The sequence below is a fragment of the Anoplophora glabripennis genome, unplaced genomic scaffold (assembly GCF_000390285.2).
Source record: "Anoplophora glabripennis isolate ALB-LARVAE unplaced genomic scaffold, Agla_2.0 scaffold732, whole genome shotgun sequence".
Classification (NCBI taxonomy): Eukaryota; Metazoa; Arthropoda; class Insecta; order Coleoptera; family Cerambycidae; genus Anoplophora; species Anoplophora glabripennis.
The window spans coordinates 190,508-217,793 of NW_019416873.1; the positions used below are offsets into that span (position 1 = coordinate 190,508).

At 30.9% G+C, this 27,286-nt stretch overlaps 1 protein-coding gene across 3 annotated transcripts; it reads left to right on the forward strand.

Annotated features, from left to right (window-relative positions):
* LOC108911785 (DAZ-associated protein 2) lies at positions 1-27,286 on the forward strand. 3 transcript variants are annotated; one of them, XM_018716805.1, is made up of 5 exons: positions 1-200; positions 11,105-11,206; positions 14,639-14,763; positions 24,337-24,483; positions 26,786-27,286. In XM_018716805.1, exons 1-5 carry the CDS (start codon positions 185-187, stop codon positions 26,966-26,968), a joined length of 573 nt encoding a protein of 190 aa, XP_018572321.1. In that variant the 5' UTR covers positions 1-184; the 3' UTR covers positions 26,969-27,286. The 3 variants fall into 3 exon arrangements, with proteins under 3 accessions (XP_018572321.1, XP_018572323.1, XP_018572322.1); XM_018716806.2 differs by lacking the exon at positions 1-200 and adding an exon at positions 592-653; XM_018716807.1 differs by lacking the exon at positions 11,105-11,206.

Consider the following 27,286-nt stretch of genomic DNA (forward strand, 5'->3'; position numbering starts at 1 on the left):
TTATTCATCTTGTTACCATTTTAGAGTCCAGTTTTTCTGTCTCTCATTTTTGTCACAATTTTGACTTTTGTTTGCGTATGCGTTGTAATTTCGTTGAGTGTTAGTTGGTGCAGTGCATTTGTTTTCGCTAGATAACGTGTTTGTTATAGTATTATTGCTTTGACTCAACAAAGACTCTAAAGAAATGACTGACAAGAAAGGTAAGACGATCCGTTCAAGTTAAAGATGGTGGCTAGGTGTAACTTCAAAATAGGTACGATTTTTATAGAATAAATAAACAAGCAATGGACGCCCATTGAGAAGGAAAAATTACTATTTAAGTAGTACAGTACCTAAGTCAATGCGGAGCTAGAATTGGGCGAACATACATTAAAATTGCATAATAATATGCAGGATGTTTGAATCAATACTAACAGTTAGGTTATCTCTGTCTGTATCAGGTAACCTAGATGTTCTAACTCATTCTCTCCCATGCCTCTCTCATAGCCTTGTCCTACATTGCAAAGTACTGCAGTACAGATTAGGGATTTTAATGTTTATTGTATTTAGGAGGGCAAGTTGATCACGAAAGTTATGTTACTTGCAGCGCCTGGTTTAAAAGCTACAGAGGAGGACGAGCAGAGCCACCCCGGACGCCGACCACGAGACAAACAGTACCTATTTATTTTCATGTGTTTAATACAGTGGCTGATGCTTGTTGGTTATCCCGCTCAACGATTTACCTTCACTAGATTTTTTTTGGTTGGGAATTGTGTGCAACCCTGCATTTTTTCACTCGATACTGGCCGTGCGAGAACAGATGTTTCTCATTTCGTAACACTTCGTTGCTTGTAATTACAAATCTCGGAGGTCACGTCTATTTTTGGATAGCGAGCTTTCGAAAAAAAAATCGTTTGTATTTGCCAGCGAACGAAACTTGAATTCAATTAAAAATTTTCACGGAAACATTTCACTCGTTTAACTAGTGAAAAACAATGGCTTGTTTGTAGGTACGAATATGAACTTAGATAGCAACCATGATTATTTGTGAGGACTAGGTATTAACCTTGTATACTTTGACTTACGTAGGGTAGCAATTAATTGGATTTAATAAATCGCAAGAAAAAAATTACTATTCAAAACTCGAGAAAAGATCGAACAGGTTTCAAATAACTACTTATAATCATAATCCATACCAAAATATCTGGCATCTCGTTTTAAATGGATGTTGGTTTGATTTCTAAGAATTATATGTGTGTTGTATATAGGTAGGTACCTATATTTAGTATAAATTAAAGTATTTCTATGATCGAATCTAGGTATCATAGGATCTAGGTATCATCATATTTTTACAACTACTACAATAATATTGTATTTAGTTAACTGATTGAGAAATTCGTATCATTAAGTTTTTTATTTACAATAAATAAAAAAGTCAATAAATTTGTAGGTATATTATAAGTGAATCGTGTTTTTTACAGGGTGATATTTTTCCAACTAACTGAAATTTGTAAATAATCTTAACATTGTTTATTTATGGCCAATATGATTTTCAGAAGCGATTCAAGTAAAATATGTTTCAATGAATGAGCATAGTAAGTATACTAGTATTTTTTGGTAAAATACCCTCGGGTCTGATGTTAAATCTGGCTCAGTCCGCATTATAGCAGTCTTATGAAAATCTTTTTTTCCTATTATATATTCTTTTTTGTAAAAACATTAACAATAAATAAATTGGTGTAACCTAGTGGAATTAAATCTATAAGTATTAGGTATTTTGTCCCGTGACAAGTTTTTTATTTTTTTTATATTTTTTAATTACTGAAATATTTTGAAAATTTTCATTAATTTTTTATTCATTAGAAGGACATATATTGACTATATTTAAAGTCTACTATTTTTTTTTTTTTAGATAAATGCTCGCGAATTTTTAAAGCCCTTTGGTATTGGCATACAAAATTCAATGTTATTTTTCTTCCAAATTTATATTTATAAAAACAATAAAATTTTATATAATGAATATTTGTGCTGTCTGATATTGAATAACTATTTGCAGTAGAAGCTTGCACAGGAAGTTAAAAAACATGAAATGGTTGTGAAATCAAATAACAAGAGATTTGATTTTTGTTAACTTTTTAATTGTTAAAATCAGTTTTTAATAGAAGGAAACTGCAGGAATAATTTGATGTACCTACATGATTGAGTAATGTTTGTATAATAACGTTTCAATAATACTTCCGTAATTCGATTATTTATATCCCTCGAAGGCATGCATCTGAATTTATTGATAAACTCAAAACCAAGAATTATCCAAGTTATTTTTGCACAACAGGGTTGTTGACTATAAAAACAAACCATATACAAATTGTTGTTGATACAAAGATTTTATATAAAAGAACCTGCCTGTATAGTCAAATTTTAAATATATGACAAATTAGTGGTAGAAATCATTTATGAATTTTTGTGTTACTTAAAAATTAGTATGACGTCATAAGGGGCAATTAAACAAGAAGCTAATAGCGATCCTATTGCATAATTTTGAAGAAGAAAATATATCAAAATTGTCCATCAAACCCTGTTACCCTGTTTCCTGTTTTTTAAACAAAAGTGACAGTAGTGACACTAGTGACAGCAGTCTATCAATTAAGAGTATTTGTGATAGTTATTATTAATTTCCTGATTGTAATGGATTCAACAAAATTTAAGTGGTGTTTTGTTCCACATTCCACATTCCACATAGCCAATTGCATTATCTCCATAAGACTCCCGAACTGCACTATAATTTTCCGTAAATAAATAGGTATTTATATTTATTATTTATATTATAAATAAACACAATAAAATCATTCATTAAATATGTTAATCCTTACCTGACTGCTTTTATACCTCTGATTTCGCCAATATTAAAACGGTCGTCTCTTTTTAAAAATTCAATTCATGATCATAAAAATATCAATTTTCGGTAAAATTTGCGAAGTAGCTTTCACAAATCCCGTTTCACACATTCTGCTTTAATTCTAAGGGAAGTAAGATATTATATGATTATTACTAAATAATAATTTTACTTAATAAAGGAATTCGAAGATTAAGGAAAATAACTAAGTAGACTTGAAAATATTTTATGCCACAATGTCACTGACAGAGTGACACTACTGACTGTTGACAGAACATCTTCTTCCTCCAATTTTTTTCCTTTACGCAATCATCTACACATAATTTCACTACAAGGTACCCCATATGACGTCACAGCCGTTTTGAAATATTATAAAAAAATCAGTTTTAAATAATTATTTTAAAACTGTTCCAACGCATTTGTCAATCTCTAATTTTGCATACACACTAATTAGTACGTGTAGAATTATATTATCTACTTTTTGAAATTTGGTCATTTTGAAAAATATTTCTGTCTAGCGAGTTTATAAGCATAACATTTAAAATTAAGTATAACCTATTTTTCTGTTATGTTAAAATGCAAAATAAAATTAAATATATAGTTTATAATATTAAGAGCTTGAAATATGATTAATATCTAATATATAATTTTCAAAGATAACAGGTCTATTCATGCATTAAATCTAATATATTTTACCTCGTAATAATAATAAAATGTCTTAGGCTACTATTTCATACTTCTATCACGAAGAGTGGAAATCTGTTGTCTATTTCCCATTCCTCGCATTTCGTTCTTTTGTGTATGCTAAGGTAAGTAGTAAAATAGATCATATTATCATATAGTTCGCCGATGAACTAGAAGTTGAACTAATTCCTTGACAGACTAGGTATGCCTCTAATTAATTAGAAAATGAGCATTTTAGCCTACAAATTTTGATCAGTTTCTCTTTGATAAAATGCTCTCACATCAACATAATAATTAGTAATGCGCATATTTGCAAACATGATTATTGGATGAAAATAGAGCAGTCTATTTTTCATTGAAAACTACTCAACATCGTCTGCTATTTGCTGTAGGTATGTAGTATGTGTAGTATGAGTGAAAGAAGCGATTTAAACTACCATATGACAATTAAGATCAAAAGAGACAGAAATAGTAACTACAAGTCAGATATTCACCAATATTCAGTCGCGAAAAAAAGCCTAAGGTCATAAATATGTAGAATCAATTTTACATTCAAAATTTGAATCGTTTTTTGTGTCACATTATACAGACTACCCAATAAATTATAACCTCATAGAAATATGTACTTGATATGTACAGTGTGTATCAACGAAAACTTGATCCCTTTAACTCTGTACAGAAGCATTTTCTTATTTAAATCTAAAAAATAGGGCAATTTTTATTTTGAGAGGCACACTGATATCAAAATCGACGTCATTTTCACCCTCATCCCAAAAACTTTAAATGGTATCATGTCAAATGAGTCATGTTTTCATTCTCTATATACCTAACCACATTTTTTTTTAAATGCTTGAACTAGTTTCTGAAAATTGTCGATCCTTTTTTATTCCTTAAAAATTGCACATGGCATCATAATAATAAATTTCTCTTTGGCAGGAATTGAGGAGTAAACCATTGTTCAAAACTTGTACATTAAAATACTAACTTCTATAATTACTGAAGCTTTACTCAAAAATAATAGAAATGAGGTAGAGAGCACAGCTTCAAATACATCGTACTTGTGGCATAATTAATTGTTTCAAACTTAAATATTACCGAAGTATTACTCAAATAGTACTCATTATTACACAAATATTGCTCGACCAAATTACTTCTGTTGTTTCTGTGTCGACTAGAAATTTAGGCAGCTATCTGAGAGCATCACCTTTAAATTTTAAGCATTATTCTATAAATCCAATAGCTTTTGAAATACTGTCTCAAATTAAAGATACCTGAAGATAGAGTTGCCAAATCATTAGTACTAAAAATAAACTATATTTTAGGAATGTCAGTATCAGCCTATTACATATAATAAGAAGGTTAAAACATCCTTTTGCCTTTTTTGTTCAGAATTTGTTTTCTCAGTCTGAGGCCAGAGAATTCAGCTAAAAACCGGAGACTTTTGTTGGAAACCAGATATCTGGTAACTCTCCTAAAATCTGTATAATTAATAGGATTACTGTGTTATGTTTTCAAAAAAATATAATTTATATTAATTTTTTATCAGTTAATTATTTTTTAATAACACTTCTGGTAGATACCTATTTTTTAAGTAATATTAAAAGAAAATGAAACTCAACTGTTCAGAAACTGATTGCCGCAATCTGCACCAATCAGTGTCATTTTTTAATATAAAAAATTCTGAAACGTTTTCAGTTTTCCATGAACTTTACATAATTATCGACAACCAACTTATTGCTTTTTCCCCAATTTATGACCGTTGTTCTTAACTATTGTTTTTTGCTGGTTATTTAAGTGTAAATACATACATACATAAATAACTCACCGGGTTTGTGATATGTATTTAACTAAACAATCCACATCCTCCTAAGTATACTGACGTCACTCAAATACGGTAGTGTTGACAGGTTACTTAGTTCTTTCAAGAGAATGTATTAGAAAAATCAAATAAAGTATATTATTATTATAATTTTATTTAAATTCCAATTCCAAAAGGCAATTCACTTTTTAACATCTAAAATTCATATTTCAAAAGGGACCAAATAAGTGCTGCTACTCTGACTATGGATTTTTTTCATGAGCATTAATTAATTAATTAATTTCAATAGTATTTAAGATTTTGAAAAAAGAATTTAGATGAAAATACATTTAAAGTTCTGCATTATGCTCGAATGGTTTTACTATTTTGTGCAAACTGCATTGCTCTAGGGAGTCCAGGGGTATCCAGTTTATTTGATGTAAGTAGTTATCAGAAATTTCAAGAAAACAATTTAATATCCATATCTCGAGCAGTCTTTTTTTTGTAATTTCTTACTGCTACCAAAATTATTTAAATTCTATATAACTACAACAGCTAAAACAATGTGATTCACATAATATAATAGAATCATTCCAGTACAATACAATACTGCTGTATTTTAATTATGACTTAACTAAAATTTGCTTAAATTAATTAAATTCAGTATATCAACTACAGTGCTAGAGCGATGCAGTTTGCGATGAGAGTAAAATTATTCATGCACAATGAACAATTCTTAACTTTTATTTTGAAAATGCTAAAGTCTATATAAATTAACACACAGCTGGGGTAAAAGAATTTACATAATATAGTAGAACCAAGAATTCTATTTTACATAGAATTTTTTTCGAAATCCACAAAATGTTCTTATATTAATTCCATTTCTTTCCATTTTTCTGCAACTAAAACAACTAGAGGAAAATGATTTGCATAAAACAGTAAAACTATTTGAGCACAGTCCAATATTGCATCTATTTTTGAAACCAGAACTGTCTTTAGAAAGTACTTAATTCTACTTAAATGGAATAATTTCTATTTCTTCGCATCTACAGACGCCAGGTACTAGAATTATTTGAGCACAATACAAAACCTACTATTTTCATCAGAATTCTCTTCCAAAATTTGTAAACTCGACATTAATTAAATTTGATTTTTCCTCAACTAAAACTACTGAGGTAACGTGGTTTAAATGAGAGGACAACCATTCAAGCACAATGCAAAACTAATACATTTTGATCAGAACCGCCTTTTTGAAATTCCAAATTTTATTTAATTAAAAACTATCCGTAACTGTAGCAGCTAGAAGGATGCAATTTTTATGAGACAGTAGAACGATTCCAACACAATAGAAAGCTCCTACTGTGTACTCGACATTTTTTTTAACTTGTAAATTCTATTTAAATTAGTTAAATTCGATTTCTTCCATACTAAAGCAGATTAAATGAAATAACAAAACTATTTGTTTACAATGATAATAATTGGAGGTATAATTTTCAGAATTTTCTTTGAAATTCCTTAAAGCGACCTACATTTTCAATTTCAAATTTCTGACTGTGTCACTGAATTATTACTTAAATTTATAAAGCACTTTTGAAATATTCATTAACAAATAAACATTATACATTTTTTTTTAAATTTGAATGTTGGAGGACTTCATAGACAGAGGATACGCTCACCAAATTCTTAAGGTACAGGTAGAATTAGAAAAAAATAAACTTAAATCGCAGCATATGAAAACCACCAAATTCACTAGTCGTTGGCATTTTGACCTTTTTTCGGCTGCTTTCAGTGTTCGTGGATAGAGCAGTGAAGAAAAAAAAATTATGCAGTTTTAAAATAGATAATGAGTTTCATAAGAAAGAGTATAATTGTGGGCACATATTATTTGCAAATAAATTTTCACATTAACATAAATAAAATTAATTAATACATACATAATTTGAAGAAAAGTCCTCTTATGCAGGAAATACTCAAAAAAATGTTTATGCAAACTATTACACAATTACATATTGCAAATATATCAGTAAAATATTTTTATCATCATCTATACTTTCATTAATATAATTAATAGACTACGTAGAGAATTTTTTAGATAATCCGAAGAAACTTAAATTACTATTGTAAGAATTATTTGCACACTTAAAGCTGTATATTGACATATTTCACCATTTCCACTCATTTTAAATTTTCTGGACAGTATTGCCAAACTGTAATTTTTTTTTACATATAGCCGACCAGTAGTGAAGGATCTGTGCAGACTGAGAAGGATGTGCAGCCTGCTATGCGTGTCATATGATTTCGGTGCATCTGAATTGGGTGGTTTATATAAGCTGTCCTTAAGAGCAGAATAGATGTTCCATCATGCACATCAACTTGCTTGTGCAAACTTAAGTTCTACGATTTATCATTGAGAGAGTGCTGATAAGTTGGCAGACTTGTTAAATCTGTACAGACAATTGTTGGGCTTGAGTGAAATCAAACCTGCCAGATATTTTCGCTGCACGTACAGAGTTGTCTAGAGGCAAGTTGTAATGTCTGGCAGTTCTTGCAATTTATATGTAGTCTTTTTATTATTAACGAGCAGTAAAATTTGTTATACACATATTAAAATTAGTAGGTAATATAGTGATCGACTTAAATTATTGAATTACAATATGTCAGACCTATGGCTAATGTCGAGAGAGTTCTTCACAGATTTCATTAACCTATGCAGGGAAAATCCATTACTTTGGAAGGTAAAATCCAAAGACAATGGGACAAACAAAGAAAAATGCTGCATATGAGATATTAATAGAAAAGTTAAAACAGGTAGATCCCTCAACCAATAAAAACACGGTAATAAAAAAAATCAATTCATTACGCACTTGTTTTCGAAAAGAGTTGAAGAAAACTAGGAAATTTCACTCTGGTATGGATGCAGATGTGTATAAGCCAAGTCTATGGTATGACGTTTCATAACTGAACGCAAATTGATGCAACAAAACTGAATAGTTAGTAACGATTTAGTCTTGCCGTACAATTAAAGTTTGTGCAAGCACGTTGGTCTGCATAATGGAGCGTCTGTCCCGGGCTTAAAATTGTCTAGACCGTTTAGGTTTTAATCCAACATGTCCATCATTTATTTCCTATCATCGATTTTGGTTTGTAAATATTACTTAAGAATGCCTATGATTAATGTCGGGAAATACAAAAACTTACAAAATTTAATATTATCAGTAGTTGACCTAATAATAAATAATAATAATAATAATGATAAGTACAAGCAACGATGGTGATTATAGAAAATAATTTAAATGAAGCCGCATAACACAAAAATACAAAAATAATTTTTTGAAGTAAGTTGTAAATATGTTTAATACACCGAAGTTTGTTTATACCTATTATTTTTTAGTGCAAATATAATCGCATAATATAGAAATCTAGAGAAAGAAGGAATAACAAATGTTATGTGTGGCATTGTTTTAAGCACAAAGTTTGGTTAGTAAAATAATTGTTTATAAAGTCATTTATTTCGGTTTTCTAAATTAAATACTGACTCCATATGTTTCATACAAGTACAAAATTTTATATGGATGTCAGTTTTTATATATATTCACCGAGAAAAAAATAATGCAGAGTTGTAACAATTACTGTAGCTGAAGATGTAAAAATATTCTCAGTGGTCCAACATTAGACATTTTGTGGTCTATTATTCACTGCATGATCTGAAGTCCAAAAGACATGTAACCAGACATGTGCAAATTTTTTTTACGTAGAACCAACACATGGATATACAGATGGTTACATATCTTTTGTTGTGTGTGGGCGTAGGGTGGTATACCTACTGGATTCACCCGGTGTTTGCTACAATGTTGGCTATACTGCTGCGCACATCTACGTCGCTAATACTATCTTAAGAAATAACTATCTATCGAATGTTTAATTTGAAATTCTATCTCTTCTTCATTCGATAGGTAGGGATGATTTTGCAACAGGTCCAAGGGATTTTTGTATTTATAATGTTTGGATTATTTATTACTAATATGTGACTAATTTAGATTAAGTAACCCTCCTCTAGTATATAGTTTAACCCAAATATTCATGATTTTTTTTATTCAAATAATACACTTGTTAGTGCTTACATGAAAATCGTTTATTAATTGTAAAAGTAGTAAAAGTTTTCACTTAAATTTTTGATTTGCATATTACAAAATATATTTTAGTTGGACTACTTCCTGGAAATATTTTAATCAAACTTATTCTCAAAGCATTTACTCGCTATACTGATGTTAAAAAATACAAATATGTAATTTTACATATTTTTTATATATCTGCTTCTCTATTTACTTCAGAGTCGATAAATTTGATTTGGTCACAGTAATATTTGCATTTCCTAGAAAAAAATTAGGCGACAATTTCATTACATGCTAAACATAAAATGTATATTGTGCTCTTCTCCTACTTGTGTTAAGACAAAGTGGAAAAATCGAGGGAGTATATACCAATAAATTAAGTAAAATATAAAAGATGTACATTTTAATTGCTTTATAATACAAAAATATATTGTTCAAATAAATTATAGGTATAATATTAAATATTGTAACAAATCATGAATATTTGTCTTGGAATGATCCAAAATATATTTTTTTCTTTATAAAACTTATTTCATCATTAAGTTTTTGGTCACTTGATATATTTACATTTGTAAAAGTTTTAATTTGCCATTAAAAAACCTAATTGTGAATAATATTCTGAATCATTCAAAATTGCATGTGTAGTGTATAAACTATAATAGACAATAGAGCATGTAGAAGATATTTATTTCCACTTTTATATGTAGCACATAAATGAAAACTATAATTCTTATACAAGATTTACAGTTTATTTGTCAAATATTTAATTTGAAAATATAATTTTACAAATAATTTTTATATTTTTCGTTTATGTGCAACTTGTACAGGTTTTAAATCTGTGATTACACATTTTCCCCCGATTTTAAAATAATACAACTAACTGCTTACTTAAATACATAAAATTACCATAAGCTTGATTTTTAAGACCCCGTTAGCATGAAAGTTAGAGATTTGCGAGAATTATAGAAATAATCTGTTGAATCTCTAACACTTCAAATTAGTTATTTTATTTTTTGGCATGCTGTTTTTATTTATTTTTTATTGAAAATATATTTCTTATTCTAACACATCAATTTTAGGAAATGTATTTTCAATCATTATATTTATTTTGCATGTAAAAAAAAAGATTTATTTAATTTAATGTAACGGAAAGTGTTGGTAGCAAAGCAAAAGCCCAAATTTTCAGACCAAGAAAAGCATAAATAAATCTTTTCCTTGCATGTCATCTATATAAAACGATATTTATGAATATAAATAAAATATAATGGAAATGTACAGATTGTAGGGGATTTTGTAAGATATTTTCTCGTCACGATATAAAATTAATGCAAAAATAATTATATATTGATGTTTTTTATTTTTGCATAAATTTTTTAAGTAGGTGTATGTTTTCTGGACTCTATACGTTTATATTCATAGCAGACGTGTCACTATTCTAAAGATTTTTCACTACAAATAATCATATGATAATTAATTTTACTACACTTTTTGATTTTCAAAATTAGTGTTTTTTTATGAATCGTCTTATTAATTTTACTCATCAACTGATCATTTAACTTTTTGAGTTTGGTTTGCGTACCTGTCGACGAATCCTGTAAAAATTGTAAATAAATATACGTTCTCTTGTTGAAATTGCAGCGATTGGTGGTGCGGGTCCCCCACCATCAAGTGGACCATCTTTTACCCCCCAACCTCCTCCTCAGGCTAATCCGCCCATGCCTACTACACAGCCTTATGGTGGTAAGTCAATTTACTAACCAGTAAATTCATTTTGACTCGAGGGTCGATTCAGTCATTTTTCAAAGTGAAAAATTTCAAAGAAAAACAACATTTAGAATTTTTTATTTAATTTGGTATCTTGTTAAAAAACAAAAATTAATTATGTTTAATATATAACTTTTTACATCAACTTTTTGCCCTATTAAGGACTCGCACTGAGAAAACAGTAAAACGTGTCACTAGTTGACATTTCAAAAACTTTGTAAGCTCCTATATCAAATCACTTTCAGCAACAGTTAATGTTAACGTCAATCACATTTTAATTGCCTAAAAAAAAAACATGACAAATCATTGCCATAGAAAATGTTTTGATATTTTCAAAAACCATTAATTTTCTTACTACGAATTTCTTGTTTAGCAATTTCATAATAAATCAATTCCTTGATTAAACATAGTCTAAGATGTTATGTATTAAAATAAATTTTTATGGAAGGTCTGACAATCTTCACGAAATCGTGGCAGTGAAATATAATATACATCTGTAAAATGGAAGAAAACTATAGGCAATCTTGTGCAGCTGATTGATAATAATAATACATTGTAATACAGATATCTAATGTTTTTCAACAAATAGAGCTATATGTTTGTCATTTCACTCGTAAGATAGTGACGTGCTTTAGAGATCTATTGGAATCGTTCATGCCTCGGCTGTGATTTATGAATTTTGATTAGTTACTTTCTATTTACTAGATTCAAATTTTCTATAAACTTAATGATATATTGTATTTTATAAATATCAAATTATGAAAATGTATACAAGGAAAGACGATAAGAAGTGGTGTACGAGAAATAGTTTCCCATGTTCACGTACGTCTATGATCGAGAAGCTAACAAATGTTTAAAAATGGGTAATTTATCACCTGTGAAAAAAATTAAAGAATTAAAGTTTTTCACAGGTGGCAAAACAATAATTGAGAAAAAATGAGGTCTACCTCTAATAAATAACTTGACAATACGGTACTGGATTCCATAATGAATGACTCGTAAAACATCTATGACATCTTCGTAACGATTTCTATTTTCAAGCAATAAGGACAATGGAAATTTTATATAAATTTAAAGTTTCAACCTGCAGCAAGTTATTTGTCTCCATAAAACAAAAAAATTTTCCTTATGAGCCAGAGATTAAATAAACTAGGATTGAATAGTATATCTGCCAAAATAAAGAAATAATATCTAGCAGCTACCAAGAAATACGGAGTGGAAGGAAGTATTTGGATTAAATGTGGGTGGATAGTACATGTCAGTACAGAAATAGCCGAATAATTATCCCACATGCTCATTCAGATGCTGGTTTTGTGAAAGAAGAGGAATTATTTTTTCCTTTTGGACTGACAACTGAAAACTCAAGAGCAGATGAACCGAGATAATTTTGAAAAAGAATAAGCAACAGAATTTCCCAATACGACAACACTCATGTTGTAAAAGAAATTCTGACCAAGTATTCTATAACAACAGAAATGATTTCCTAGTTCCACCAAAATGAGCTCAATCAGAGGCCAATGTAGTGATAACTTTATAAAATTGATAACATGCATCATTTACATATGTATTACTTCAGGATTGTAGGTATAGGACTTGAACCATGCCTTGGGTTGGCGACAATTAAACAGTGTATAAAAATGCAGGCAATAGAATCCATAACACCTGCTAACTGGAAATCTTATGTAAATTATGTTCTTGGCTTCAAAGGTAAATATTAGGAACTGGACGAAAAAAATCGAGAGCATGGTAGATGAAATTGTATCTATTTGCGATAGTAACATTTCCACAAGGACAATGACGGTAATGATAGTTTACAACCACCAATTTTAACTTATATATGAATGTTTTTTATACCAGATACAATTTTTCTGAATGTATTTTTATTTTCATGTTGACTGATGTGAAATAAAGTTTTATAAAAAAAATATTATTTGCCACATTATATTTAATCTGCAAAACGCTGCTTATAATTTATTGTAAAGCAACTTGCTTTATTCTGCCAGTTTTCTTTCATTTCGAGCACTGTACATTTACTGCTCACAAAATACAAAAAAGGAGAAATATAATTTTTTACTAACAGTTGACGACTGTGACAATTCATCAGCAGACAGACAGACCAATGAACTATAGAGGCAAAGGCAATTTTGAATATTCTATTTGTATATATTCATTTTTTTGTTTTAATTTATTTTGAATATTGTTCACTGAAAATTAGAAATATATTAAAATGATAAGAATTTGTAGAAAACCGTTTACATATAAATGACCTATAATTTGTTTATCAAATGTCTTTTATTAAACAAAAACAGTTGCGACTTACTGCTGATTTTTGAAAAATTTATAGTTATTACAAAATAATACATTTATTATCTTAATGAAACATATTTCTTGGATAAGTAAAATACTAAGATTTTATAACACATTCTTTTCTTACTCCTGTCCAGACTATACATATTCACTCCAGACCAACTAATAATATTATCTTCCAAATAACATAGTGCAGCAAAGGAGTCCCTGGTGACACTTCAGGCAATCCATTAGATGTTCCATAGCTTATAAATTTAAACAGCAGAGCAAATATTTTCTATTTGTCCTGAACATCATCGTAAAGTTGAGTTAATACATTTGACAAAGCAATAACCTCTTCATGAGTAGTAATTCCCATGCATCTTAACTGTTTGTTTGTTTTTTTAACTTCTTCCTGGAAGATGATATTAAAAAATGATTCTGTTAAAAATAACTCCATAAATGAGTTGTTTACATTGCATAGATCCATGTTTCCTAACACTAGTATATCCATGTCACTACTGGCTGAATATCTCCATGGGCTATGGTGAAAAAACTTCCATTGAGAAGTGATGTATATTGATCCATCGTGCACCTTTCAGTCATGAGAAACTTAAAAAAACAGCCGATTTCGGGAATGCTGGATAACTATTTATTTCTGTGCTAAACATGCTAAATGTTGTGTTACAGCTCATGAAATGCAATTTTTGGAAACCATATTAATTTAGATTAAACAGAGCCCAAAACTGCATAGTAAATATGCGCTACTTAGCTACTCCCACTCCGTCTTTTACTGCTGCGCGAATGTAACCATGACCACCGCTATAAACACTACAGATTTAGGAATGAGCTACAAGTAGGCCAAGTATTCAGTGTTTTTCAAATAAATTTTGAAAGGCGAGTTAAATTGACTGCACATTTACAAATTTAACATTTCCTTTTTAATGTGTTTTATAAATCTAATCTATTTAATTATCTAGTTAACATTGTAAACAAAATATTAAATTAAATTTTTTTACTATGAAACAAAAATTTTCGACTACAGTACCTACGTACTGCTAAAATGCCTAATTTCCACTTCATCTTGTATAGTATAAATAAAGTTCTTTTCTGTTTTCCTAGTGATGCCTGGAATTCCAGGAGGAAACCCATATGTGATCCCTGGGCAGACACAGATTTATCCCCAAGGACCACCCCCTACATATGATCAAGCATTGACCCACCCAGCAGCTATAGTTGGGCAGCATGTAAGTATTTTATTTTGTATTTGAGATTTCAATGCGTTTCCAGGAACGTATTCCTAAATTATGTGCTCTGGGCGAATATGATCGGCCAGCCCAGTATCTGTAAAAAAAAATTTTGAGCTGTAGAAAACCACAAGAACAGGCCACCCCGGGCAATCGCCTCCTACACCCTTAGGAAAATAAGTCCCTGTACATTTTCTTTTACATTTTTGTTAATTTATGTTGGTCTGTGTCCTCTACTAAAGCTAAACACTGAAGCCAGGAAAAGAGCAACCCCCAACCAATTTTGCCAAACCCTCATTTTGTCGTAGAGTAGGGATCTTTTACCTAACAAAGACAGAACTAGAAAAGACTAACCTAGACAAAGGCCCTAAGGCTTTACATCCTTACCAAGGGATGATACGTCTTTCTATACAAATTTCGCCTAAATTTGTATACCTTCTGTGAATACACCAATGTACAAGCCACTAGAAGGTGTTCAAGCATCGCTTTCCTGGATGGTTACCATTCAAGTACTACCCAGCGTTGTTTGACTTTTCACATTAATGGCATGATTCCAAGTTGTTGTCCCGTCTCTTACCAGCGTTCCAGGTTTGCTTGATCGGTTTATCCAAATATCGGTTTAAGTAGGAAACACTAAAAGCAATATCTGGTCTAGTTATAATTGATAGATACATTAAACTACATATTAGTCTTCTATATGGAATATTATGCTCTATTGATTCATCTTCCTTTATTTTAAAAATCCAACTTGTTTCTATCACTTTTTGACCTTTAGGTAACTCTACTGGAGTCCATGTTTGTAATTCTTCATGCGAATTTAATTCTTTACTTATCGCTTGTCGCCATTCTTCAGATTTACTTGCTTCTGTATATGTTTTTGGTTCTTCTTCTTCTGATGTTGAGAGTAAACAATAAGCTGAATATATTTCATAATCATGTAATTAAGACAAAATTTTTACCACTAATTGTAGTTTTATCTTTTTCAACTGTTATTTTATGGCCTTTAGCTGTCATTTTTGATGTAGAAAGAAGATTATGTCTTATATTTGGAACAATTAAAGCTTCAATACTTATATTTTGTCTCGTACATTTAACTTTTAATGTACCTGATTTGTTTGCCTTCAAGGTTTCACCGTTTGCGATGTTAATTGACACGTAGTTAGGTACTGTTTTGATATCATATATATGTTTCTCTAGATACTCTTGTACAAAGTGATTACTTGCTCCAGAGTCTAAAACGAACCTAATTTTTCCTTCCATTTCATTATTTATGGTTCCTGCACACTAACAACACTATTGGTTCTTCAACTGTGTGAGCTTCATGTTTCGTATTTATTATATTTTCATCATTTTGATTTACGTAACTTCTGTTCCTTATATAATGATGACTTCTACTTCTAAAATGTCCTCTTTTTCCTCTGTATGTGCCTCTATTTGTGTCTTTACCTTTCGGGGAATGTTCTGGGCACTGTGCCCGAAAATGATATTGACTGCCACATGTATAGCACCCCTTTGTCGTTGCCTTGAAGCTTACTTCATTAGTTCCTTCATTCTTACTTTCTTCACGTGACTTGAACTTAATTTCTTCGTCTAATAGCCTAGCTTTCACAAAATCCAATTTGACATCTGATACTGTCTCTAACGCTGTCACGGCTGAGTCATATTTCGACGGTTATAAAGATAGTAACAAATGGCACACTTTGTTACCTTTATCAATATTTGAACCAATATTCTTTAGCTCTCTTATTATTGTGTAAAATTTCAAGAAATGGTCTTCCAACTTTTCATTTATCCCAAACTTAAAACCGAGTAACTATCTCCATAAAGTTAGTTTTGTAAACGAACTGGATCTGACGAATACGCCTTTTAAAGCTGCTATTTGATCTTTTGCATATTCACAATCTTTAATTATATGTAGGTGCTTATCAGACACACTGTGTACTATAATACTCTGTGCTTTTGCATCAACTTTAATAAATCTGCTCCTTACTTCAGTTGTTGCATTATCTCCTGGTGGTCCTTCCAAGGCTTCATTGCACATTTCCCTTTTTAATATGGCCACTATTCTAAAATGCCAGTTGTTAAAATTATTTAACATCGTAATAATAATCTGTCAGACTCTTTGTTTTCCAAGAGAAACTAAACTTTTCATACGATTATTATTATTTAACAATATATTAGTCAGATTTGAGGCTACCAACTTTTAGAATAAAAATGTATCAGAAAATAGTGATCAGTGAGTTGTCAATTTTGTATTTGGTCAGAGTCGCGCTGAGTAGCATTTTTGTTCATCTTGTTTAATTGTTACTCATAATTTAACATTGATATTATTGATATGTTACCTCTACTTGTTCTTTTTCTTACAAATACACAACTGCAGAAGCTAAATTTAGATTATCTATTTCAAGGATTTTACTGCTCATAAAAATTATTTGCTACATAAAATTGCTCCCGATATCAGTAAGCGATCAGTGAGTATACTGAACGCGACCCTAGAATAGACCTAAGATATACCAACATAACAAACACTATAGTTTTAAATACACGACTATTTTTTAAATGTTTAAAATACAAGCATGCCAAAATTGTAGAATTGGTATTGTTGATTATATTTACATACCGAGTCACTAAAATTGGTCATATTTTGAAACCAGTTCTATTTTTTCAATTACATATACTGACCAATATAACTTGGCCAATTTCTTGACTAATTTATTGAGGCAAAAATTATCAGTATTTTACCAGTATCAGGTGTAAGAACTGCTGGTATATAGTAGAACTTCGATTGATTATTCCAGAATCCAGACTAGCCAATGACTAGAATACATTCTATTAACCAGAATGTTTTAAAATATAGTCTGGATTATAGAGTTTATTCCGTAGTTTTAATATTTGCAGACATTTGTGTAAAAACTGGTAAGAAATTAATGCAGTTTAGTTCTCTTTTGTAATTCATTGTCAATATATCTAATAAACATGAACGTATCACTTTCAGATTAAAAAATAAAATGGATGTTATAAAAAATTAATGGAGAATATTGGTAAAACATGCTGCTTTTTATTAAATTGGAAAGTCAAGCATATACAGGGTGTTCCTAAATAAGTGTCGCAACGGAAAACTGCAAATTCCTTTTGAAAAAAGAAACATTATTTTCCTCTTCCATTTTTCTTTCCGGGCTTTCGTTTTCGAGATACACGGTGTCAAAACTTTATTTTTTTTTAGTTTTTTGCCAATATTTTAGGAACCGTTTGAACTATAGAACTGAGCTGTTGTGCACACATTACCACTATTAGTAGCTACTTTTTCGCATCCATCTCGAATTCATCACGTGCCAGTGGTGGAACTTTTAAGGTATCGTAAGGGAAACTTTTACGCCACTGCAAAAATTGACATTTGACAGAAATTCTGAAGCGCCAATGAATTTTACACAAAAAGAGTTCTTTTGGTTCATTGCAAGAAAAATGACTTTTTATGAACAAAAACAAACATTTTGCTAACGTTTCGAAAATCTTTTGTAATTCAAAAAAATAGGTAGTAATAATTAACAATTTTTAACGAAATTTAACAACAGTTTTTGTAAATTTTAGTCGCTAAAGTGATAAAAAATTATTTTTAAGTTTTTTTAAATTAAAATCCTATCTGTTGTTAAATTTCGTTAAAATTGTTAATTATTACCACCTATTTTTTGAATTGCAAAAGATTTTCGAAACGTCCGCAAAATGTTTGTTTTTGTTCATAAAAAGTAATTTTTCTTGAAAACGGTTGACTTTAGAGCAATGAACCAGGGAATTCTATTTGTGTAAAATTCATTGGCGCTTCAGAATTTCCTGTCAACTGTCAATTTTCCCAGTGGCTTAAAAGTTAGGGGGGAAAACGTTACCTTCAAATCTCCACCACTCCAATGAATTCGAGAAGGATGCGAAAAAGTAGATATTAATAGTGGTAATGTGTGAACAAAAGCTCAGTCCTGTTCAAACGGTTCCTTATTGGCAAAAAACTAAAAAAAAATTAAAATTTTGACACCGTGTATTTCGAAAACGAAAGCCAGGAGAGAAAAATGGAAGAGGAAAAATATGTTTCGTTTTTCAAGAGGAATTTACAGTTTTCCATTGCGACACTTATTTAGGAACACCCTATATATATATATATTTTTAACTTTAATAACTAGTTTTTGAATTGGTGTAAAAGTAATAATAAATTGTTTATTTTTTTCACTAATTCTGACTGGGCTCAACATGTTTTATTCCAGATTATCATTTTGCAGTATACAACTGACAGTAAACACAAAACTGTCAACAAATCCGACTGATTATTTTTATATTTTTGGAAAGTAAATTTTCAAAGGTCAATGTTTAAATAGTTATTAAAGCAATAAATTTCATTAGCTATATATCTAATTACATGATAATCCAGAGGCGTTCATAATTTATAGTTTTTATGCCCGTTTCCTTTATTTCCAAATTAAAAATGATTTTATTTTTAACTAAAAACGATTAAATTTTTCCTAACAAAATACAATTTCAGGTAAAGAAAAAAAGAAATATGCACTCACTGACATTACAATAGTTTAGGTTTTAGTTTTGTTTGTCACTAGTTTAGATTTCCATGTGGGATACTAGAATTATTGTTAGTTAGGTTTGTACAAAAAGCAATTTGCGGACAGTTCGTAATCAATTAGTGAACAATTTTAAGCACTTGTGTGAGCAAAGTGTGATTCTGAACTAGTGGTTATATTATAGTTCTATCATGGAACATATAATATGAATGATTGTATGCATGCTTCAAAGAACCATCCCATCAGTTTTTGCTTAGAACGAGAAACTAATTTCACCATTTCCGCACTAGTTTTTTTTTTATTGTTGGAATATCACAATACAGGGTGTCCGGAAATTCATGCAACAAAATTTGGTCATAGATTTTTAAGACAAATTTAGGGGATCCGTATTTTTTCTTTTTGCCAACTGGTCCCCTCTTTCGGAGTTACAGCCCCCTGAAATCTAAGAAGTCTTTTTTATATCTCAAAACCATATTGTACGAGAATCACTAAATCTGGTACACAGGGGTTTTATGACATGTGGAATCTCACAGTGCTACGCTTTTTGGCAAGAAACCCCCTTAAGCCACTTTTTCGTGGCCCCCCTTGTCTTTGGAACCAGAAAAATTTGGTCGCAAATTTGATTTTTAAAAAAATGTTTAGTTAGCTAGAAAGCCATTGAATTTAGAAACTCTTTTGTCTCTTGATATTTGTTTCGAAAAACGCAATGTTTTTGAGGTAAATGGCGAATCACGATATGCATTCGATCACATTTTGACATTTTTCTCGAAAACATTGCGTTTTACGAAAAAGTATAAAGAGAAAAAGTTTCTAAATTTAAATGTGCTACCAAATTTTTTGGCCTCCAAAGACAAGGGGGCCCACGAAAAATTGTTTTAAGGGGGTTCCCCGCCAAAAAACGTTGCACCATCAGATTCCACATGTCATAAAAGCCCTGTGTACCAAATTTAGTACAACAGGGTTCTGAGATATAAAAAAAAGATTATTCTTAGGGGCGGACTTCAGGGGGCTGTAACTCCGAAAGAGGGGGCCACTTGGCAAAAATAAAAAATACGGGTCCCCTAAATTTGTCTTAAGAATCTGTGACCAAATTTTGTTGCATGAATTTCGGGACACCCTGTATAATATAAATCAATACGGTGATAGAACGATAGTTCACTATTTTCAGATTGACTATATATTTAATTAGTGCTTCATTATCCATATACAGAGTGATATTTTTTATAGTGTGTAAGTATTCATACTCATAACGAATACATTTCTGAAATTTGATTTATTCCATGTTATTATAAGTGCCACTTGTAAAACTAAACTGTGTTTGGGTGGTTTTGTGGCTGTAAGAATTGGAACTCGTTGATCATCAAATGGGTACAAGTTTCTCGAGTACTGTTGTTGGGTCTTCGTCAACAAGATTTTAAATTTGTTCTTTATTCCTCCCATCGCATGTTTTCTAGTATTCTAGATCTTTTTTCACATCCCCTCCATGATATTCCCGCAAATCACTAGTGTCTCTGTCTCTCTGCACAACCTGAACAAATAATCCCGGTGAGGGATGAAGTTGTAAGGATAAAAGTTCCACATAGAGCCAGAATGCTGCATTAGCAGTCTAACGACACTCCATAAATTGGTATGTCAACTAATTCATTGCTGTTACCAATATGGGCCATTATAAGCGAAACTGTTCAAGTAAAAATCACAGCTAATGTCTATGATAGAACTGACATGAACAAACATAAGAAATCAAAAAACATCCACAAAAGAGGCAGAAACAGTAGCTTTCTGTACTGTTTATTTTGTATACGTGGATGATTGACTTACTTAAATTCTCTGCAAAGCCCAGCTTGAATTTTTTAACAAGCCTGTAGCTTATTTATTTTGGAAATATAATTTGAAAAAAATTCTTGTTTCTACAAGCTGTAAAAAATATGACTCAATTTGGGAATATTAGTGAAGTAGTTCACAAATTTATTTGAAGCAAAATAGTAACTATATCTATTTTGTATGTAAAAGTGCAAAGACAAGTTTCTCTTAAGAAATTTTAAAATCTTGCCACACTCAGATCCACAAAACTTATTTATAAATTATGCGCCCTGGGCCGCCCCAGCACCTGTTAGTAAATGTAAAATGTAAAAAAAACCTAGAGGGGCGGCCGGAGGGCAATCACCCACTATGCCTTTAGGAAAATACGTCCTTGGTCACCCACTCCATAACACCTATTTATAAAAAAATATGTCCTCACTGATTTGTATTTACTGTTGGAATACACCGTTAAGAAGTTCCAGAATCAATTCAGTAGCTGTTGGGACATTAAAATTCAATTTGTGCTATTCCAGATAGTCGCAGCTAAATCTAATGTCTGTTGGAACAAATCTATTGAAAGCTTGGTAATATGACACTTAGACTTAGGGTACAACAGGACATTACGTCTAACTTCAGGGCTGACTCTAGTGTTGGCGATACTTTAAAAAATATCGATACATCGTATTGATCTGTATCACCATGAAAAATATCAATACTGATAAAAGATCAATTGGATTAGTCTAAAAGTATTGTTATATATAATATTGCATAAAAATTAGATTTTTTTGTGCAAGAATTAAATTCATGTTAAATCATTCATCAATATTTGAAAAAATACATTTAAATTCATATAAATACACATTTTCATGCAAAAGATATCGTTAAATATTATTTAAAGGAATAAAATGATATCTATAATACCAAATGAAAATGTCATTCCCATTTTCTTTATGCAATAGAAAATTCAGTTCATCTATCATCATGGGCATAGGTAGCATTTTTGCTTGGGGTGTGCCTTGAGGGGTCAGCAGTTCAGCCAGCTAGTCCAACAAAAAAGATGATATTGGATTGCTTTCTGTCTACCCCTGCTCCAAGCTATGAATCTCACCATCACTATTTGAGGATTATAGGTTCCTTACATATCGGTTTCCTATTTATACAAGTTGCTGTGGAAATTGTTTGTCAATTGTTGCGCATTCTAAGTGGAAAGACCAAGAAAATCTGCTTTCTCATAAGACTGTACTAAATCGTGAAAAATTATTTTATTAATATCTCGTCTCTTAGGTATCCAAACTACTCATAATTTTTTTTGAGGATTTTCTTCATATTAATAAGCTTATACTAATTTTTTTATGAATATTTGTCAATTCCAAATCAGATTTATTTGAAAGACTCCTAACTCTGAGGATACTTACTAGTTGCTCTGGTTAAATTTGACATGTGTGTAGTATATACAGGGTGTCCGGAAAGGTCGTGTCAAAAATGATACAGGGGAGCTCAAAATAGTTGTAGAAAGAAGTTTGAAAGCAAATTCCAATTATAACTTCTAAGTCGTTACCATGACAACACTGAAATTTGGGCAATTAAAGTAACTCATGGTAATGTTCATTTCCAAGTTTAATACAGGAGCAGACAAAATTATCCATTTAAATTTAAACATCTTTGACAGCGATTTTTCTTTCATAGTTCGATTCCTCTCTCAATTTACTAAAAAAAGGTCATATATCAATCGTTATCTTGGACCGTTTTTGAGAAAATCAAATTTTATTTTTGTCATCTTGTCTTGTTTATCAAACTCCTATAAATAAGTAGGGAAGAATTATTAAATCGCATAATTACATACGCCGACGTCATTAGAAATGATCACTACATGTTATTTTGATTACACCAGAGGTGTTTGAGCAATTTCAGAAAATGTATTGAAGTTCAAGGTGCACATATTGAACATCTTACGTTCTCTTTTTTCTTTTAATTCTATAGAAAACAAGATTTTTTCAAAAATGTTATCACATTTTTGATAATAAATGTATGTTGTTAATAAAATTCGCTTTTCTCAAAAACGGTACATGATATCGACTGACGTACGGTATACCTTTTTTTAACAAAATTAGAGGGGAATCGAACTATGAAAGAAAAATGTCAAATGGTACTACAGGGTGTCCCGAAATTCATGCAACAAAATTTGGTCATAGATTTTTAAGACAAATTTAGGAGACCTGTATTTTTTCTTTTTGCCAACTTGCCCCCTCTTTCGGAGTTACAGCCCCCTGAAATCTGCCCCTAAGTCTTTTTTATATCACAAAACCATATTGTATGAGAATCACTAAATTTGGTACACAGGGGCTTTATGACATGTTCAATATCACAGTGCTACCCTTTTTGGAGAGAAACCCCCTTAAGACACTTTTTCGTGGGCCCCCTTTTCTGGAACCAGAAAAATTTGGTTGCAAATTTGATTTTTTTTTTAAATTATTAGTTAGCTAGAAAGCTATTGAATTTAGAAACTTTTTTGTCTATTGATATTTGTTTCGTAAAACGAAATGTTTTTGAAGAAAATGGCATATCACGATATGCATTCGATTACATTTTGACATTTTTCTTGAAAACTTTGCGTTTTACGAAAAAAGTATAAAGTGACAAAAAGTTTCTAAATTTAATGGCTTTCTAGTGGAATTTTTAAGAAATTTAAATATGCGACTAAATTTTTTTGGCTCCAAAGACAAGGAGGCCCACGAAAAATTGTCTTAGGGGGGCTCCATCAGATTTCACATGTCATAAAACCCCTGTGTATCAAATTTAGTCATTCTCGTACAACAGGGTTCTGAGATATAAAAAAAATATTCTTAGGCGCGGACTTCAGGGGGCTGTAACTCCGAAAGAGAGGGCCACTTGGCAAAAATAAAAAATACAGGTTCCCTAAATCTGTCTTAAGAATCTGTGACCAAATTTTGTTGCATGAATTTCGGGACACCCTGTATATTAACACGGAACTGTGTTGTACCAAAATTAAAGATTATTGTAGGATTGTAGATTACAAAAAATTGTTAATATTTGTTTTGACAAGAGCCGCTCTGAAAGTTTGTGAAATGCCTGTTATATGCTGTATAAAAACTAAACCATTTATTTTTTAGATTAACTTACATACCTGTATGTTAAGAACTAAACTACCAATTAAATTTATAATTATCGTTCATTTAATCATTTTTTTCCATTGCAGATGTATCCTCCAGGAACTATGTATGCTGCCGGTTATCCAACTTATCTAGGTTATCCGACTTACGCCCCTATGCAGTATTATCCTTCATTAGGTGCCTACTCGTATGCCATGCAGCCTGCACAGTTGAGGCCCACTATCATGATACCAGTAAGTCACATTATCAGTAAATATTATAGGACAAGAAGGTCAGTCTAACTGTTGACATTGGCCACAGTTTAATGTCCTTAAATTGTTATAATCGGGTAATAAAAGCTATAAACAATAATAGTAAATTTGTTACATCTGAGGGCATCTATCGCAATGCTCCCTGGATCCTGATGGCTCAAAAAATGTCAAAATTTGTGGACAAGCATCAGCCCTTTAACATAATCTAATAATGTAGCTGATACAGGGTAATTCAGTCATAATGTCATTAATTTTAAGGGAAGATAGGAAAAAATCAGTAGAATACACAATTAAAAGAACTTTAAAATGCATATTTACGCTGAAAAAAAAAAAGTTCAAATCATTATTTAAACCACTTTTTGGACTGCTCCTGAGCGTTGGCGGCACTGATACATTCACAGTTCCCATGTCGACTTGATGTTGGCCTGAAGCGACGTTGCAAATTTAAACATTTTCCTATTATTAGACATCATAAATAAACAGTTGTGTTGACTATTTTAGAAACTCATGTTTTTTTCTTGCCCACTTCAGTCGATTAAAAATGTTAAAATATGTAATAAATGATGCATGCCTTGCCAAAAAAACAGTTTTCTCGTAATATTCTCCAGACCTTACTTTGGGATATCCCCAACCGCCTTTAAAGGGTTCTTGTCGAAATAGTAGGTTCTTCCTCAACTAAATTTAAAACAGCTTCTGTCACATTCAAATCATTTTGATGATGCCCTGTAAGTTCTTGTCATGGTATCAAAGATCCAGCATTGTGAAGACATAAAAAACTCGCAAGGTTAGTGGGCTCGGAAAATGTTGTCTATGAGGGAAACGCCTCTAATATTCTGCTGCAACGGCATTCGCATTTCGTAAACATTCTCCATATAAAACCACCATTTTCGAATATTCAAAATTCGCGAAATTAGCCATTACGACTGACACAAGAAATAATTCGAAATAAACTGCGAGTTGTATGCGTTCTACATACCTCCTCTCCATATGTATGACGTGATCTCCAAATTTGTGGGTAAAGAATGCGGAAGATGCGATTAACGGTTGTATATTTGAATATTTTATCATTATTTATGTTTTTTTTTTTCTTCAATTTTGTGTCTATTTAGTCCAATCAAATTACTTTTTCAAATGCCAAATAATAGTTCAGTAATTGAAAATATGTAAAAATTAGGAAAAATTCCGTAGTATTCAATGAACTACTTTACCCCACATGAATTTTTGGGCTTCATTTTCAAAATGGCAGCCAAAGTTCGCAAAAAACAGTTTTTTTATTTATAAAAAAACTAAACATTTTAGAAAAAAATGTTTCGAACAAAAGTTGTAGGAATTTTTAATACGGATCGAATAAGCCCAAAACGGTTTTGATCGATAAATAAATTAGGTATTGCAAAAAAACCGCTAACAATCGCAGTTTTTTCAAATAGCTGTATCTCTTTCAAAAATAAATATTTTTTTATGTAACTTGGTGAAAGGATAACTCTTGGTGAGCAAAATAAAATGATTTTTTCAAAATTGAAAGATATTTTATAGTTTTTGCAAAATTCGAGTTTTTCGAAAAAAAAGCGTTTTTGTAAAATCCCCTTAATTCATAGGCCGCCACATTTTTAGGAACGGGGTTGGGCTTAAAATTTTCTTTAATAATTACACTATTATGTGCAAATATTGCGCGAGCCTAAAGTCGATTTCAAATATTGCAAAAAACAATTGAAAAATCGTTTTTTTTTTCGGGGCCATAAAACTTTGATTAACTTTTTTATTTCAATTCGTATCAAAATGTTGATATTATGGGAATTTTACAAAAACTAAAATATTTTTCAATTTTGAAAAAAATCATTTTATATTGCTCAAGTTTCATAAAAAAATATTTATTTTTGAGATTTGATTTGTAGCGGTTTTTTGCCATAACTAATTAATTTATTTATCGATCAAAACCGCTTTGGGCTTATTCGATTTGTATTAAAAATTCCTACATCTTTTGTTTGAAACATTTTTTTCTAAATCTATTTTTTATAAATGAAAAAAACTGTTTTTTTGCGAACTTTGAATGTAATTTTGAAAATGAAACCCAAAAATTCAGGTGGGGTAAAGTAGTTCATTGAATTCTACAGAATTTTTCCTAAAAATGTGTTATTTTTGACAATTTGATTGGCCTAATTAGGCCTTCTGAGTACGTTAAAATTAATGATATTGTTACTGAATCACCCTGTATAACTAATGATATTATGTTTGCACGAGTTAGGAAAAGTGGGCTGTGCGTATTTATATAAAATTATTGTTTCAGAATGGTTATGACACAGGTGCACGTTTCGATGGCATAACTCAGCAGGTACTGCCACCCGCTCCTCCCGGAGTACCTCCAAATGCTGCTCAGTTAGCCGCTATGGCAGGTCACCAGGTAGCTCTAGGACAGAAGAAGAACTCGTTTTTGGCAGGGGGTTCAGACGGGGGTTACACTTTCTGGTAGGAGTCGTGGTCTCCTAGGACCGTGCTAGGCTAACGAAATTGTTTCCTCTCCATCTCGGACAGATACTACGCCCCAATCTACGTTTTAGGCAGTTATAACGTGACTTGGGGCACACGAATCTAGTCCTAGTCAAATATCCTCTTGTTTTTTTTTTACTGTGTCAAAGTTGCAGTAAAGTATGTTGTCGTTTTTTTTTCTGTTTTGGGAGACAGCGCTTGAAAGAGCGCGAGAATTTCTAGTACGTTCGAAGTGGAACAAGTAAATAAAAGTAGATAATAAAATAATGAAATACTTAGGACACCGCTATAAGAAATAAAA

Bases quoted from the DNA above. Each gene is read 5' to 3' on its own strand.
- LOC108911785 (XM_018716805.1), top strand. The intron at 11,207-14,638 runs GTAAGTCAATTT...CTGTTTTCCTAG, and splicing joins TACTACACAGCCTTATGGTG to TGATGCCTGGAATTCCAGGA. The intron at 24,484-26,785 runs GTAAGTCACATT...TTATTGTTTCAG, and splicing joins GGCCCACTATCATGATACCA to AATGGTTATGACACAGGTGC.